At 38.2% G+C, this 15,097-nt stretch overlaps 1 protein-coding gene across 1 annotated transcript in view; it reads left to right on the forward strand.

The window, feature by feature from the left end:
• Positions 1–15,097, forward strand: part of CHM (CHM, Rab escort protein 1) — a 245,439-nt gene that overhangs the window by 42,246 nt on the left and 188,096 nt on the right. The window contains exon 2 of the mRNA XM_006082803.3: positions 789–855. Within this exon, the coding sequence (XP_006082865.1) occupies positions 789–855 (67 nt within the window). The remainder of the gene's footprint in view (positions 1–788; positions 856–15,097) is intronic.

A 15,097-nucleotide genomic window follows, 5' to 3' on the forward strand; every position in this document is an offset into this window, starting at 1 on the left:
CCCAGCTTTGTGACAGCGTGACAGTCATTTGCATATTTCCTCTTTATAGATAGGATTATCTTTGGTAATTTATTTATTTTTTTTGTTTGTATGGAGAATAGTAATATATATTTCCTTTTATGATACCCAATTTTATGGTGTGGCTTAATATGATTCCAAAACAGTAATGTTCTTTTTTAATTGTTGTATTAACCGAAAAAGTAAAATACTTTATCTTGTAAATGGTCTCTTTTTAAACTAGATACCCTTTTGCTTAGACGAATGTATGTCATTCCCTATCACAGGCACTGTGGCTTTGGAGTTAGATTTTGGTTCAAATTTCAACTCTAGAACATTTTTATTTTCTTAAAGCATTGGGCAACAAATTAACATATTTGCACTCCAGTATGCAGATACTTCACTCTCAGTCCATTTGGGATAATCAGATGAACTAGAGTGTGAACATAGTTCCTAAATAATAAAGTTCTACATGAATGAACAGTTTATGATAGTTGCTCATTTATGGTAATTTGCTGATAAAAATAATTTAAGTACTTGGTTTTTAAAAATATCTCTTCCACATAATAAAATTTTCGGCATTAGTAGTCTGTTTAAGAAACATCTAATGGTATAATAATATACATGTTATAGTTTAGAATACAAAGATGAGCTTATTTTGTTAAACTTTTATACAGCTATGGCATGAATCAAATATTTTGCACTATATATATATATATATATATATATATATATATATATATATATATATATTTCTACATTCTAAATGATGTAAGTGTGTGTTTTTATAGGTTTGCCTGAATCCATCATTGCGGCTGCCTGTTCAAGAAGTGGCCAGAGGGTTCTGCATGTTGATTCGTAAGTTTATCAATGATAGTATTTAATACTTCCTAAATATCTCTATACAAAATTTAAAAATTAAATATACATGTGTGTACATATATACATATACATCATATATAAACTTTTCAAGTTAGAAATATGGTTAGAATTAATTTCCACAAAAAGTATGTGAAATATATAACGAACAAGTTTTACTATTATACTCTGTGAAATAGTGATATTTCCTTTAAGAATAAACCAAATGTACCATGCTTTTATTTTTCACATGAGTGATTTTGGTTTTTAAGTGATGAATAATTCTCCAAGAGGCTTGGATACCTCACACGTACCCTTTTTCTTGTACATGTGTGTGGGCATATACGACCTGTAAATTTGATAGTTGAAAAACACAGCTAATAGATTTAGAGTATGTGGTTTTAATAAAAATTTAAAGTATTAGAAAATCTTAACTAATAAAAATATCTACAGTTTTTTTTCTTTTTCCCTTAAATGTCATTATAAAAAGGAAGTTAATGAAAAATTTAAGTTTAAGATAAAGCATAGTTTAAATCTCTTCTTCTTTCCTGCTTCCTCCTAAAACAAATCCGTAACATTCCACCTGCCCATTTAGTGCTTTTGAACATTGTATCTTGACATTTTGATTGTTCATTAAATGGGAATAAAAAAGAAACAGAAGATAACTTTATGATTTCTGTTAATATTAACTATAATGTTTTTCATAATGCCAGAATTCTAAGTATAGCTAGATTTGTTATAATTTATAGTGCTTTCTCATATATTACCCCATTATAAATATGTAGGAATTTAAAAAAGGGTATTATTTCATTTACATTTAACCCTTTATAAATTTATTTTGAAAGCCTATTAACTCTTCAGTTATTGGATGAAATTTCTAAATGAAATTACGTTCAATTTTCAAACAAGTCCTGCCCTTGGAATTCTCTTTTCACTATTGTATGCGTAACTGCTTGTGTTAATGTTTCAATTTAGTCTTTTTTGAAATCTGCCACCTTTAAAGCCCAGGTACTGAGCCAATGTGCTTTACAGGGCTTAATAAAAATCTAAATTCAGTTTATTTCTGTTAATGTTAATTAACCTAAAATTGAAAATAAAAATCTTAAATTTTCCTAAACTGTCAATTACGGTGCGCATACTCTACACTACTCACCATATCAGAGCCTTTACATATGCTATGTAATTAATTCCCATCACGGCCAAGTGAGGTTGGTGGTGTTATCTCAATTTAACAAGTGGGGAAGTGTGAAGCATAGAGAGGTAAGAGGTTAAGTAATTTTTCTAACTATCTAGCTAGTGCTTATCTTACTTTACACTCAAATTTAATTAATTAATTATTTTTTAAAATAAATCTTTATTGTTCAGATTATTACAGTTGTTCTTCTTTTCCCCCCCATAGCTTCCCTCCACCCGGTTCCCACCCCACCCCCTGCCCTTACCCCCCCCCCACTGTCCTCATCCATAGTTGTACGATTTTAGTCCAGTCTCTTTCTGCACCCCCACACCCCCTTCCCCCCTTCCCTTCTAGTTGAAGAGTCTCTCCTCAGCCAGCCTTCCCGTGGTTCTGGGTGATGTCCGTTCTGTCTTTTAGTTGTTTTGTTCACTTGATTTTTAGATTCACTTGTTGAAAGATATGTATTTGTGGTCACTTTGTTGTTCATAATTTTTATCTTTACCTTTTTCTTCTTCTTCCTCTTCTTAAAGAATGCCCTTCAGCATTTCATATAATACTGGTTTGGTGGTGATGAACTCCTTTAGCTTTTTCTTGTCTGTGAAGCTCTTTATCTGATCTTCAATTCTAAATGATAGCTTTGCTGGGTAGAGTAATCTTGGTAGTAGGTTCTTTCTATTCATCACTTTGAATATTTTTGCCACTACCTTCTGGCCTGCATGGTTTCTGTTGAGAAATCAGCTGACAGTTATATGGGTACTCCCTTGTAGGTAACTAACTGTTTTTCTCTTGCTGCTTTTAAGATTCTCTCTTTGTCTTTTGCCCTTGGCATTTTAATTATGATGTGTCTTGGTGTGGTCCTCTTTGGATTCCTCTTGTTTGGGGTTCTCTGTGCTTCCTGGACTTGTAAGTCTATTTCTTTCACCAGGAAGGCAAAGTTTTCTGTCATTATTTCTTCAAATAGGTTCTCAATATCTTGCTCTCTCTCTTCTTGTGGCTCCCCTATAATTCGTATGTTGGTATGCTTGAAGTTTTCCCAGAGGTTCCTTGCACTATCTTCATATTTTTGTATCCTTTTTTTCCTTTTGCTTTTCCAGTTGGTTGTTTTTTGCTTTTTCGTATTTCAAATATTTGACTTGATTCTTGGGATCCTCTAGTCTGCTGTTGGATCTCTGTATATTATTCTTTATTTCTGACAGTGTATGCTTAATTTCTAGTTGGTCCTCTTTCATATCCTTGAGGGTCTCACTATATTTCTCGGAGGTTTCTAGAAGATTCTTGAGTAACCTTATAACTGTGGTTTTGAACTCTATATCCAGTAGTTTGCTTTCCTGTATTTTTGTCATTTGTGACCTGTTTCTTTGTCTCTGCATTTTGGCTGTTTCCCTGTATTGATAGAGTGGCTTTGTGTGCTAGGTGTCCTATAGGGCCCAGTGGCTCAGCCTCCCTAATTACCTGAGATGTACACTCTTGGTGCACCCCTTTGTGGGCTGTGTGCACAGTCTTATTGTAGTTAAGCCTTGATTGCTGTTGATATCACTGGGAGGAATTGACCTCCAGGCCAATTGTCTGTGAGAATCAGCTGTGTCTACAATGGAAGAGCTGCTGTGCTGGAGCACCCTTATGGGGCAGGACTTGCTTCAGTGGGGCTTTGGTGCTCACTGAGTCTGCCCCTTGAGTGTGTCTCTTATGGATGGGAAGAGTTGTAATCAGGATGGTCTCACTCTGACCACTGGGTAGACTGGCTCTTGGATCTCCAAGGAGGTGGAAAGTCAGCCACTTCCTGAGGCCACCCAGCAGGAGCTATGGAGAGATCTGCAGATTCCTCCTCTTTGTTTGGGGTTTGGAGATGCCCAGATGAGGTGCAGCTGTGAAGTAATGCATGCTGCTGGCGAGCCTTAGGCCTTCCTTTGGAAGCTCTGGGGTTCTCTGACTCAGCTACAGTTTGACAGGCTTTTAGGCAGAGAAAGGCCAGGCCATTTTTATGCAAAAGCCTCTGCGCACAGCTTGGGTGGGGTTGTAAATTGGGTGGGGTGGGGTCTCAGGGAATTACCAGGGTGGAGCAAACCACAATGGCTGCCAGTCTGCTCTGCCTGGGAGTGGTCCTGGGGTCTGTGTTGCATGGCCCTGTGCAGGAACAATGAACACTGCAAGCACCTCTGCGGGAAAGCCGCCCTCACGTTCTGGCCCGATGCCAGATAGTCCAGTTTCTCTCCGTATGAGTCTGGGTCCCCAAATTCTCACCCAGAACTGGAGTTCAAAGCAGTGGGGAGCTTTTTTCTCCCACCCGATTGAAAAAGACACCAGCGTACCCAGCTGCCAGTCTCTTTCGCGCGTGCCTCTGTACCTCCACACTTCCACACCTCTGTACCTCCTACCGGACTCAATGCGCTTTTCTCTTTCCTTCTAGTTGTAGAATTTCCACTCAGCCAGCCTTCCTGTAGTCCTGGATGATATTCGTTTTGTCTTTTAGTTGTAGTTTTAATGTGGTTGTGCGTGGCAGCAAGTTCAGGTGTTTACCTATGCTGCCATCTGGGTTATCCCTGAGCTAAATTCAAATTTATTTTATGTTTTTTATTCCAAAACCTGACGGCTTCCCAGAATGAAGAATATTTTAGAAATTGCATAGGGTTTAGTGATATTCAGAAATAAAATCGTGCATAGCAGTTTAAGAGGCTATATCTTATTTTGTTAAACAGAATGTCATTTGGAAAGGCTTTATAATATGGTTGCCTTAAGAACTTATAGCTTAATAAAAGTAGTATTTCCAAATGAGAAAACTTTTTTCTCCCACTTTAGATCCTTAGGCTTGGTGGCTTTTGAGAGTTTAGATCCATCTAGGTATTGATTTATAGGGTGTATTTCTGCTGTGGGCCAGGTTTAAATATCTTCTCATTTTTATTCATTTTAGCATTTAAGGCTCTTCATAGTCAGATTGTCTTCCCCAAGTGCCTTTTATTTCTAATGTACATTGTACAATAGCACCATATATCTCTTTCATAGACATACCTTCCTATTATTTTTTTAAAAAATATTTAAATAGTGGTAAGAAACATAACATAAAATTTGCCATTTTAATCATTTAAAAAATATTTTATTGATTTTTTACAGAGAGGAAGGGAGAGGGATAGAAAGTTAGAAACATCGATGAGAGAGAAACATCAATTAGCTGCCTCCTGCACATCCCAACCAAGGTATATGCCCTTGACCGGAATCGAACCTGGGACCCTTCAATCCGCAGGCCGATGCTCTATCCACTGAGCCAAACCGGTTAGGGCCATTTTAACCATTTTTAAGTGTACAGCTCAGTAGTGTTAAGTATGTTCATATTGTTGTGCAACAGACAGAACTCTCTTGATCTTGCCAAACTGAAACTATACCCATTAAAAATAACTTCCCATTCTTCCTCCCCTTAGCCCCTAGCAACCACCATTCTACTTTTTGTCTCCATGAATTTGACTATTTCAGATACCTCATATAATGGGAATAATACAATATTTGTCTTTTTGTGCTGCCTTATTTCACTCAGCATAATGCCCTCAAGGTTCATCCATTTTTTATCATGTGTCAGAATCTCTTTCCATTTTAAGATTGAATAATAGTACATTGTGTATATATACCATACCCATTCATAAACATTCAGGTTACTTCCACCCCTTGACTATAGTGAATAATGCTGCTATGAACATAGATGTGCAAGTACATCTTTGAGATCCTGCTTTCAGTTCTTTTGTATATATACCCAGAATTGGGATTGCTAGATGAGGTGGTAATTCTATTTTTAATTTTGTGAAGAATTGCCATATATTTTCCATATAGCAGCTGTACCATTTTACATTCCCACTAACTTCTCAAGCTTTGGCTCCACTGGGAAGTTGTGTATGAGTTTTTGAGCCAGAGTGCCCTGGTTCAAATCATTTTTTCAGCACCCACTAGGTGTGTAACCTTTGACAATTTATCTAATCTTTTTATACTTCTGTTTCTTGATGTAAAGGACATAATAACAATGCTTACTTTATAAGATTCTTTATAGGATTAAATAAAATAATCCATGTAATCCTAATAATAACATCTACAATGACCAAAGGCTCCACAGAGTGGAAGTTAGTGCTGGGTTGCCATGGCTGTGGGCGCCTCGACCCAGCACTGACTGCCGAGAGGGCTGTGGATCGGTTCCGAAGAGAGGCCTGGAGAGAAAAGCAGGGTCTGATCTGTAGACTCCGTGGCAGCTGTTGATCAGCACTTGCCACTCTCTTTCACTGCGGGCCTAAACCGGCGGTCGGACATCCCCCAAGGGGTCCCCAATTAGAGAGGGTGCAGGCAGGGCTGAGGGAACCCCACTTCCCGTGCACAAATTTCTTGCACCAGGCCACTAGTTTATATCTAAAAAAGCCTAAGCGACCCTTACGACTGGTCAACCGAATGACCAGTCTGGTAGCTATGACGCACACTGACCACCAGGGGGCAGATGCTCAACAAGGAGCTACCCCCTGGTGGTCAGTGCACTCCCACAGCCAACCTCCTTTGCCTGGCCAATCTCCTGCCATCCCTCTCCATGGCCAGACGGCCCTGATTGGCCCTGATCAGCTCTGGGTGAGATGGCCCCAATTGCTGGACAGGCTGAGGGACCCCACCATGCACGAATTCATGCACCGGGCCTCTAGTAGTTTTATAACAGCACCTGAATCATAGTAAATCCTAAGTAAATGTTAACATCTGTTACTCTAACATTACTGTCACTGCTGTTGCTGCTAGATATAAACAGTGAAGCTAGAGACAGGAGTGATTAATCATTCCTGGAAGATTAGTGAAAAGTGTCATACAGATAAGTCTTGAAAGATGAGTAAGACTTCAGTGAAGAATTAGAGCATTCCAGAAAGAAGCAACAGATTGAAAGGGTATGGCATAGTAGGTGAATGGTGAGAATTTTAGTATGACTGAAAGATTAGCTAAGCCCTGACCGGTTTGGCTCAGTGGATAGAGCATCGGCTTGCGGACTCAAAGGTCCCAGGTTCGATTCCAGTCTGAAAGGTCCCATGTTCAATTCCGGTCAACGGCATGTACCTGGGTTGCGGGCACATCCCCAGTAGGAGGTGTGCAGGAGGCAGCTGATGGATGTTTCTCTCTCATCGATGTTTCTCTCTATCCCTCTCCCTTCCTCTCTGTAAAAAATCAATAAAATATATTTTAAAAAAAAGATTAGATAAGTGAGTTGGATTAATGAGAGTTGAAGCTAGAAGTATACTGGAGCCATATTGTTTAAGTCTGTATGCAGAAGTGTAGGGATTTTGTTTATTAGTTTTAACCTCAATAGTTATCTTTAATATCCTCAGGTCTTTCCCTCAAACCCATAATCAGTCCTTCAGCATCTCCTGTCAGCTCTTTTTCCAAAACATAACCCAAATCTAAGGAGTTTTCTGTCTCCACTCTTCCTTCCAGTTCATTACACTATTACTATTGAACTTCTCCCCAAACCTTCTAATTAGTCCATTTTCACTACTTCCCCAGCATTTGGCTTCTTCCTCCTTTCTAGCTGCATTATGTGCGCCTCTTTCACCTGTTCACTGTGCTTTGCTAGTGCTCTAACTATGCACTTAAAAAATTCTTATTATTACTTGTGCCTTTTTTTTGGTTTCTTTTCACCTTGATCTCTCTCTTGCCAGAGATTTGTCTATATTACTAGTCTTTTCAAAGAACCAGCTTTTGCTTTGTTTTTTCCTTCTGTGGAATCTTTGTTTTCTAATTAATGTCCTTTCTTCTACTTTCTTTGAAATCACTCTTGTTCTTTTTCTAACTTCTTGATTTAAATTCATAATTTTTTATATTTAAGTTTTCTTTTTTGTTTAATGTAATTACTTATGATTGTGGTTCCCTTTTAGAATCACATTAGTTACCTTCCATGAATTTTAAATATTTTCTAATAGCCATTGTGATTTCATCTTTGATCCATTAGTTATTTAGAGGTATGTTTTTAAATTTCTCCATACACTTTCATTCCAGTATCTTATTGAATTGATAATTTTGAACACTTGTGAAAAAATATCTGAATGAGAGCATAAAAAAGTTCTAGTGTATATTTGCTATCTCCGTGCCTGTATCCCACTCTCTCTTTCTACCCGCAGTCCCATTTTCTGGAAGCAGCTACTGTTTTCTTTTATATGTCCTACAATATGCTGTCTAGAGAAAGAAGTTGCAGAAAAAATATGTAAGTTTTTGTTATGTGTATATTAGATTCAGTGTAGAAAAAGTTATAAGATACTAAGCAGTTCCAACACCAAGAATCCCTAATGCTGCCTTTGTATTCCATATATACCTCCCTCCATGCTTCCCCTATTTCTATCCCCAGCAATCAGTAATTTGTTTTAGTTCTATAATTTTGTAATTTTGAAAATGGAACTGTACAGTAGGTAGCTTTTTGGCACTGAAATTTTTCACTCACAACAGTTCCCTTTGAGATTTATCAAGGTTGTTCCTTTTTATTGCTGAAGTAGTCTATGTTATATATCTTTGTTTAACCATTCACCTGTTGAAGGGCATTTGTGCTGATTCCAGTTTTTGGCTATCCTAATATATAAAAACCCAGGGTCCGTAACGTCCGAAATGACCGAAGGCTTGACCGAATGCCAGGCTGTGTGCGCAGAGGCTCCGATGGGCGGGGACTGGCACGTGGGCTGAACTGCTGATCTTGGAGAGAGAGAGAGGCAGGGCTGATTAGACCCTGCTTCTCTCTCTCTCTGGGCCTCTAGCAGTCGAGCCTCTCTCTCTCTGAGAAAACAGCAGTTCAACCTGCTCACCAGCAGCCTGGGGTAGCTGTTGATCAGTCCTGCCTCTCTGATCAGGCCCGAAGATAGGCCTGGAGATGCTGACTGGGATAGAAACTGACCAATCAGGACCAAATCTAGGTGAACTGCGAGGAGCCAATGGCTGCCTAGGAGGTGGAACATTTGACACTGACTGGCATAGAAACTGACCAATCAGAACCAAATCTGGGTGAACTGAGAGGAGCCAATGGCTGTCCAGGAGGCAGAGCTTCTGACGCTGACTGGCATAGAAACCAACCAATCAGAACCTAATCTGGGTGAACTGTGGAGGCGAGATCAGGCCAGCAGGAGAGGGCAGTTGGTGGTAAGATCAGGACAACAGAGGTAGGCAGTTAGGGATGATCAGGCAGGCACAGGCAGTTAGAGGTGATCAGGCAGGCATGAAGAGAGTTTAGGGGTGATCAGGCAGGCAGGCAGGCAGAGTGGTTAGGGGCAATCAGGCAGGCAGGCAGGTGAGCGATTAGGATCCAGTGGTCCCAGATTGTGAGAGGGATGTCTGACTGCTGGTAAAATCAGGCCTAAATCGGCAGTCAGACATCCCCCAAGGGGTCCCCGATTGGAGAGGGTGCAGGCTGGGTTGAGGGAACCCCCCAACCCCGTGCATGAATTTCATGCACCGGGCCACTAGTTACAAATAAAATTGCTTTGGGAACATTCATCTATAGGTTTATGTGTGGTGAACTTAAATTTTTAGTTTGCTGGGATAAATGCTGGATCATATGATTATGGCATGTTCAGTTTTTTAAGAAACTACACACTATATTCCAGACTGTCTAAATCATTTTATATTCCCACTAGTAGCCTGGTGCATGAAATTCGATTCCGGTCAAGGGCATGTACCTTGGTTGCTGGCACATACCCAGTGGGGAGTGTGCAGGAGGCAGCTGATCGATGTTTCTCTCTCATCGATGTTTTTAATCTCTATCCCTCTCCCTTCCTCTCTGTAAAAAATCAATAAAATATATTTTTTTTAAAAAAGGGAATTAATTAGCAGAGATATTTTAATATTGCTATTTGCCCTTTCTCTATAATAGAAGTGTGAGAGATGAAAGGAAATTAGTAAAGTGTATTTGAAAATAATATATAAATTTACTAATAAATAAACAGTAACAAAAGGATATAACAACAACAGAGGCATGATATAAAAACAACAAAAACATGATATAAAAACAACAGTGATGCAAACAATGACTGATAAAGTGATTAAACTTATTCTAATATCTCCCTGTACACCACATTAAGAGTGAAAACACTTTCAGAGTGCTTGACTAATTTCCCTTGTGATGAAGTACTTAGAACTTTAACTGTAACATCACATGCTCTTCAAACTCAAGGAAAGCAACATATAACTGACCATGTGCAAAAACGGGTTCAGGTAGGAATATGCCTACTTTGTCTAGAGTTTGTCCTTGTGATTTATCAATAGTCATCACAAATGCTGGCATCACAGGAAACCGTCATCGAATCAATTTAAATGGGAGGCCAGTGTCAGATGGGGACAAATTAATTCTTGAAATCAGAACAGCCTCTCCCTCTGCAGATCCTGTTAATACTTCAGCTTTGATAATGTTAGGTCGTAATCTTTTGATAATAAATCTGGTACCATTGCAAAGACCCATTTACTATTGAGATTTCTCAATAGCATGATGATTGCACCCACTTTCAATTTTAATTTATGACACAGCATTCCCGAAGGAGTAATACTATTAAGAAATTCGATGGGAAAATTTTTCTTTTCAGCATCATCTGTGGAATCAATGGAATCATCACTCAAGTATGTGTGAAAATCTCCATCGAGTATATCCAAAATTTCTTCATTTAATTTTTGAACATGCTCATTTTTTGGACAAAGAATTGCACGTTTAGATATATGTTTAATATTATCTAGAGCAGTGGTTCTCAACCTTGGGTGCACATTAGAATCACTTGGGAATCTTTTTAAAATCCTGATTCCTGGGCCTCATTCTCTGGAAATTGTTTCTTTGTTATGGGGTGGGGCCACAACATTAGTAACAAAGAAACAGAATTAAAACTTTATTGTGGGGAGCTGCTACAGTGTTTGGACAGGTTCAAGCCTTGGACTGATGAGAGGGCACAGTCCTCTCATTGCCATGTGCAAGTCCCAGCTTGGAGGGCAGGGCCCTCCCAGCACAATTATGGCCAACAGCTGTAGTTGTAAGCTTGAACCTATGGTCCGAACACGTGGCTCCATGTGCCTGAGTGATGTAGGCTTGATAGAGTTCAGGTGCATGTAGTTGAGTAGGATTGAAACCCAGGAGAATGTTGGAAACATCTTGGTCATGCCCTTACTTTTTCTCATAGCATCTGCTATAAAATAAAGGCATGGCTGTGGGCGTGGTCGCTGTCTCTCAGAGAAGCAGCATCCCATGGAGACCTGGCTTTCATTCTCTTGTCAGTCTTTTCTAAGCCTTTCAGCCGCCCCCACTCAGGTTCACCCCTGGCCATGCTGGCGCTTGGCAGACTTTAGAAAGATCTGCCTCAAACCCCGCCCTTAGAGGAAACAGCTCCGGGAAACAGCTTGGGGGAGGGCGTAGCCGTTGCCAAGACAACCCCTGCAGGACTGACTTCCTTCCCCTTGGTCATGGTGGTTCTTCTGGACGTGATGAACACCACCCATGTTTTTTATATAAGTAGACTAGCAGTGTACAAGTGATAAGTTTTTCTTCATCTTTTCCATCATTCAGTATTGTCACTATTTGGGTGCGTGGGTGGGATTCTGATTGGTGTGTAGGGATGTCTCATTGTGATTTTAATTCATACTTCCCTAATGTCTAATGATGAACATTTTTCATGTGCTTATTTGCTATCTGTATATTCACTTTGCTAAAATGTCATGTCTTTAGTCTATTTTCTAATTGAATTGTTTGCTTTCCTATTGAGTTTTGAAAGTTTATTGTATATTCTAACCAAATATATTTACAAACTTTATCTTTTATGGTAATTGGTTTCAAATTTAATTACATTATTTTCAAATAATGAGCTCTGCATGATATCATTTGGCATTTTTGCGAATTTTTGGTATTTTATAGTTCATATGACTCCATGTGGATTAAAAATGTGTTTTTTCTAAATTGTTGGATATGGAGTTCCATATATGTCATTAGATCAAACTTGTTAATTTTGTTCAGAATTTCTGTTGTCTGATCTATTAATTATGGAGTTGTATATTAAAATCTCCTTTACTGATTGTGGAATTCTTGTTTTTATTTTATAACTAGAGACCCGGTGCACGGATTTGTGCACTGGTGGGGTCCCTTGGCCTGGCCTACGGGAATCAGGCCGAAACTGGCTCTCTGTCATCCCCTGAGGGGTCCCATATTGTGAGAGGGCAGTTCTTGGGTGATGCACCTTGGAATCGGGTTCTTTCCTCCCTGGTTCCGGGTGCGTCACCCGAGAATCTCAGCTGCCAAGTCACCTCAGCTTGGCAGCTCCTTCATTGAGTTTCTGGCCCCTGTTGGTCAGTGCGTATCATAGCTACCAGTCAGAGCGTCTGCCCCCTGGTGGTCATTGTGTGTCATAGCTACCGGTTGGATGGTCGCTTATGTTTTTGTGTGTATAGATTCTTTCAATTTCTGCTTTATTTATTCTGCATGTATATCCATAAGGGCATATAAATTTAGAATTATGATATCTTTATGTAGTTATGTTTTTTCCCTGATGATGCTTGTTACCTCTGTTTTGTATGATACTATATACTGACATCAGGTTTTTCTGCCCTCTCCCCCAACATATCTCTTTTGCCCTTTTATTTTCCATCTTTCTGTGCCTTTGTGTTTTAGGTATGCCTCTGGCAGATAGCATGTAACTAGATTTCATTGTCTTAATTCAATCTGGCAATCTGTCTTTTACATATTAACTGGTGTACCAGTTAATAATGCGGATTTTTTTAAATAGATGGAGTTACACATATGTTGATATATATGCTATTTTGTTGTATTGGCAGCAAGCTTTAAAACTTCATATATCAAATTTTCTGAAGGTGTTAACATCATAGATATTTTTACACTTAAAAATGTCGAATTTCGTGCCAAAAAAAGAGCATTTACGGGAAGTTTTAATTCATTACTTTATTTTGAAGAACAGTGCCACTGAATACTTTGGGAAGCTTATGGTGAACATGCTCCATCTCCAGATACTTGTGAAGGCTGATTTAAATGCTTTAAAAGTGATGATTTTAATGTGAAAGACAAAGAACGTCCAGGTCAACTGAAAAACTTTGAAGACCAACAATTACAAGCGTTATTGGGTGAAGATGCGTGTCAAACTCAGAAACAACTTGCAGAAAGATTAAATGTTGCTCAGCAAACAATTTCTGATCATTTACAAGCAATGGGAAAGATTTTAAAGGAAGGAAAATGGGTGCCACATGAACTGAACGAAAGACAAATGGAAAACTGAAAAGTCATGAGTAAAATGTTGCTTCAACAGCACGAAAGTGTTTTTTGCATCGAATTGTGACTGGCGATGAAAAGTGGATTTATTTTGAGAATCCCAAATGCACAAAATAATGGGTTGATCCAGGTCAACCATCAACATCGACTGCAAGGCCAAATCACTTTGGAAAGAAGACAATGCTCTGTGTTTGGTGGGATCAGGAAGGTGTGTATTATGATCTTCTAAAACCAGGTGAAACCATTAATACTGATCACTACTGACAACAAATAATCAATTTGAACCATGCTTTGATCGTGAAACAACCAGAATGTTCCAGAAGACACAGCAAAGTAATTTTGCTTCATGATGATGCACCATCACACACTTCAAAACAGTTAAAGACATATTCAAAGATCTTGCCTGGGAAGTATTAACCCACCAGCTGTATTCCCCAGACCTTGCTCCTTCAGATTACCACTTATTCTGATCGATGGCACATGTACTTTCTGAGCAGCACTTCAAAACATATGAAGAAGTGGAAAATTGGGTCTCTGAATGGTTTGCCTCAAAATAAGAAAAGTTCTATTGGGACGGTATTCACAGATTACCTGAAAGATATTGGCAATGTGTAGCTAGCGATGGACATTACTTTGAATAAAGCACTTTTGATGTCTCTCTTGAAATTATTGTGTTTTCTTCTATTACGAAATCCACATTATTAACCAGTACACCTAGTAACTGAGTTTAGTCCATTTATTTTTATTCTGCTTCAGTATTATTTGGACATTTTTCTATCATCTTAATCATTTTTTTCCTTTACCTTGCCTTTGCTTTTCTTCTCTCATCTTTCTGCTTTTTATTGAATAGAGGTATGTTTATAACATTTTTTCCTCCTTATAACTGGTTTGGAGTTATAGATGAAATTTCTATTTCTTAGGAATAGAATATCTTTAAATTTTTACATATTTATTCAAATGAAGTTCTTTCAAGCAGAGTCTCTTAGTGGTGAACTCTGCTTTTAGTGGTAAGGTCAGTCTTTATTAATGCTTTTATTTCACTCTCAATCTTAAATTATAGTTTAATTGTTTCTGAAATTACACTTTGGGGGTGATTTTTTTTTCTCTGCACTTTGTCCTCTGGCATCTTTTGTTGCTGTTGCTGTTGAGAAATGTCATTATTTTGTAAATGAATTATCTTTTCTTTCTGATTGCTTTAATATTCTTCTGTTTGTTTTTATGGCTATATATCTTTACTCTTATCTGTCTAGGTGTTGATTTTGATTCTATTTATCCTGTTCAGAACTTGCTTTACTTCTTGAAATCAGATAATTTATGTCTTTTGTTGGTGAGGAAATTCTCAACTGTTTTTTCAAACATGACCTTTCTTATTTTTTCTTCTGGAAATTCTCTTATGTAGTGGACATTCTCTTTTTATTTTTTTATGCTTCTCAAGATCTTTAATATTTTTCACCTTTTTTTTTTTTTACCATTGATGCTACATTCTGGGTAGTTTTCTTATATTTATTTAGTTATGGTGTTACAAACTGTGGCCCCACAGGTCAGCTACATGTTTTTTAAGTAAAGTCTTGTTGGAACACAACCATATTTATGTATTTATACATATACTGTTCACATATTGACTGTGGCTGCTTTCATACTGCAAAGGTAGAGTTTTTGCAACAAAAACTGTATGCCTGCAAAGCTTAAAAATTTCCTATTGGCCCTTTGTAGAAAATGTTTGCAGGACTCTTTTCTAGGTCATTAATTCTGTCTTCAGATGTGTCTAATTTTCTATTTGACCTAGCTATTATTATTTTTTTCAATGACTTGCATTTCTGGAAGTTCAGCTTGGTTAT

This window comes from Myotis lucifugus, unplaced genomic scaffold, assembly GCF_000147115.1.
Source record: "Myotis lucifugus unplaced genomic scaffold, Myoluc2.0 scaffold_4, whole genome shotgun sequence".
NCBI lineage: Eukaryota > Metazoa > Chordata > Mammalia > Chiroptera > Vespertilionidae > Myotis > Myotis lucifugus.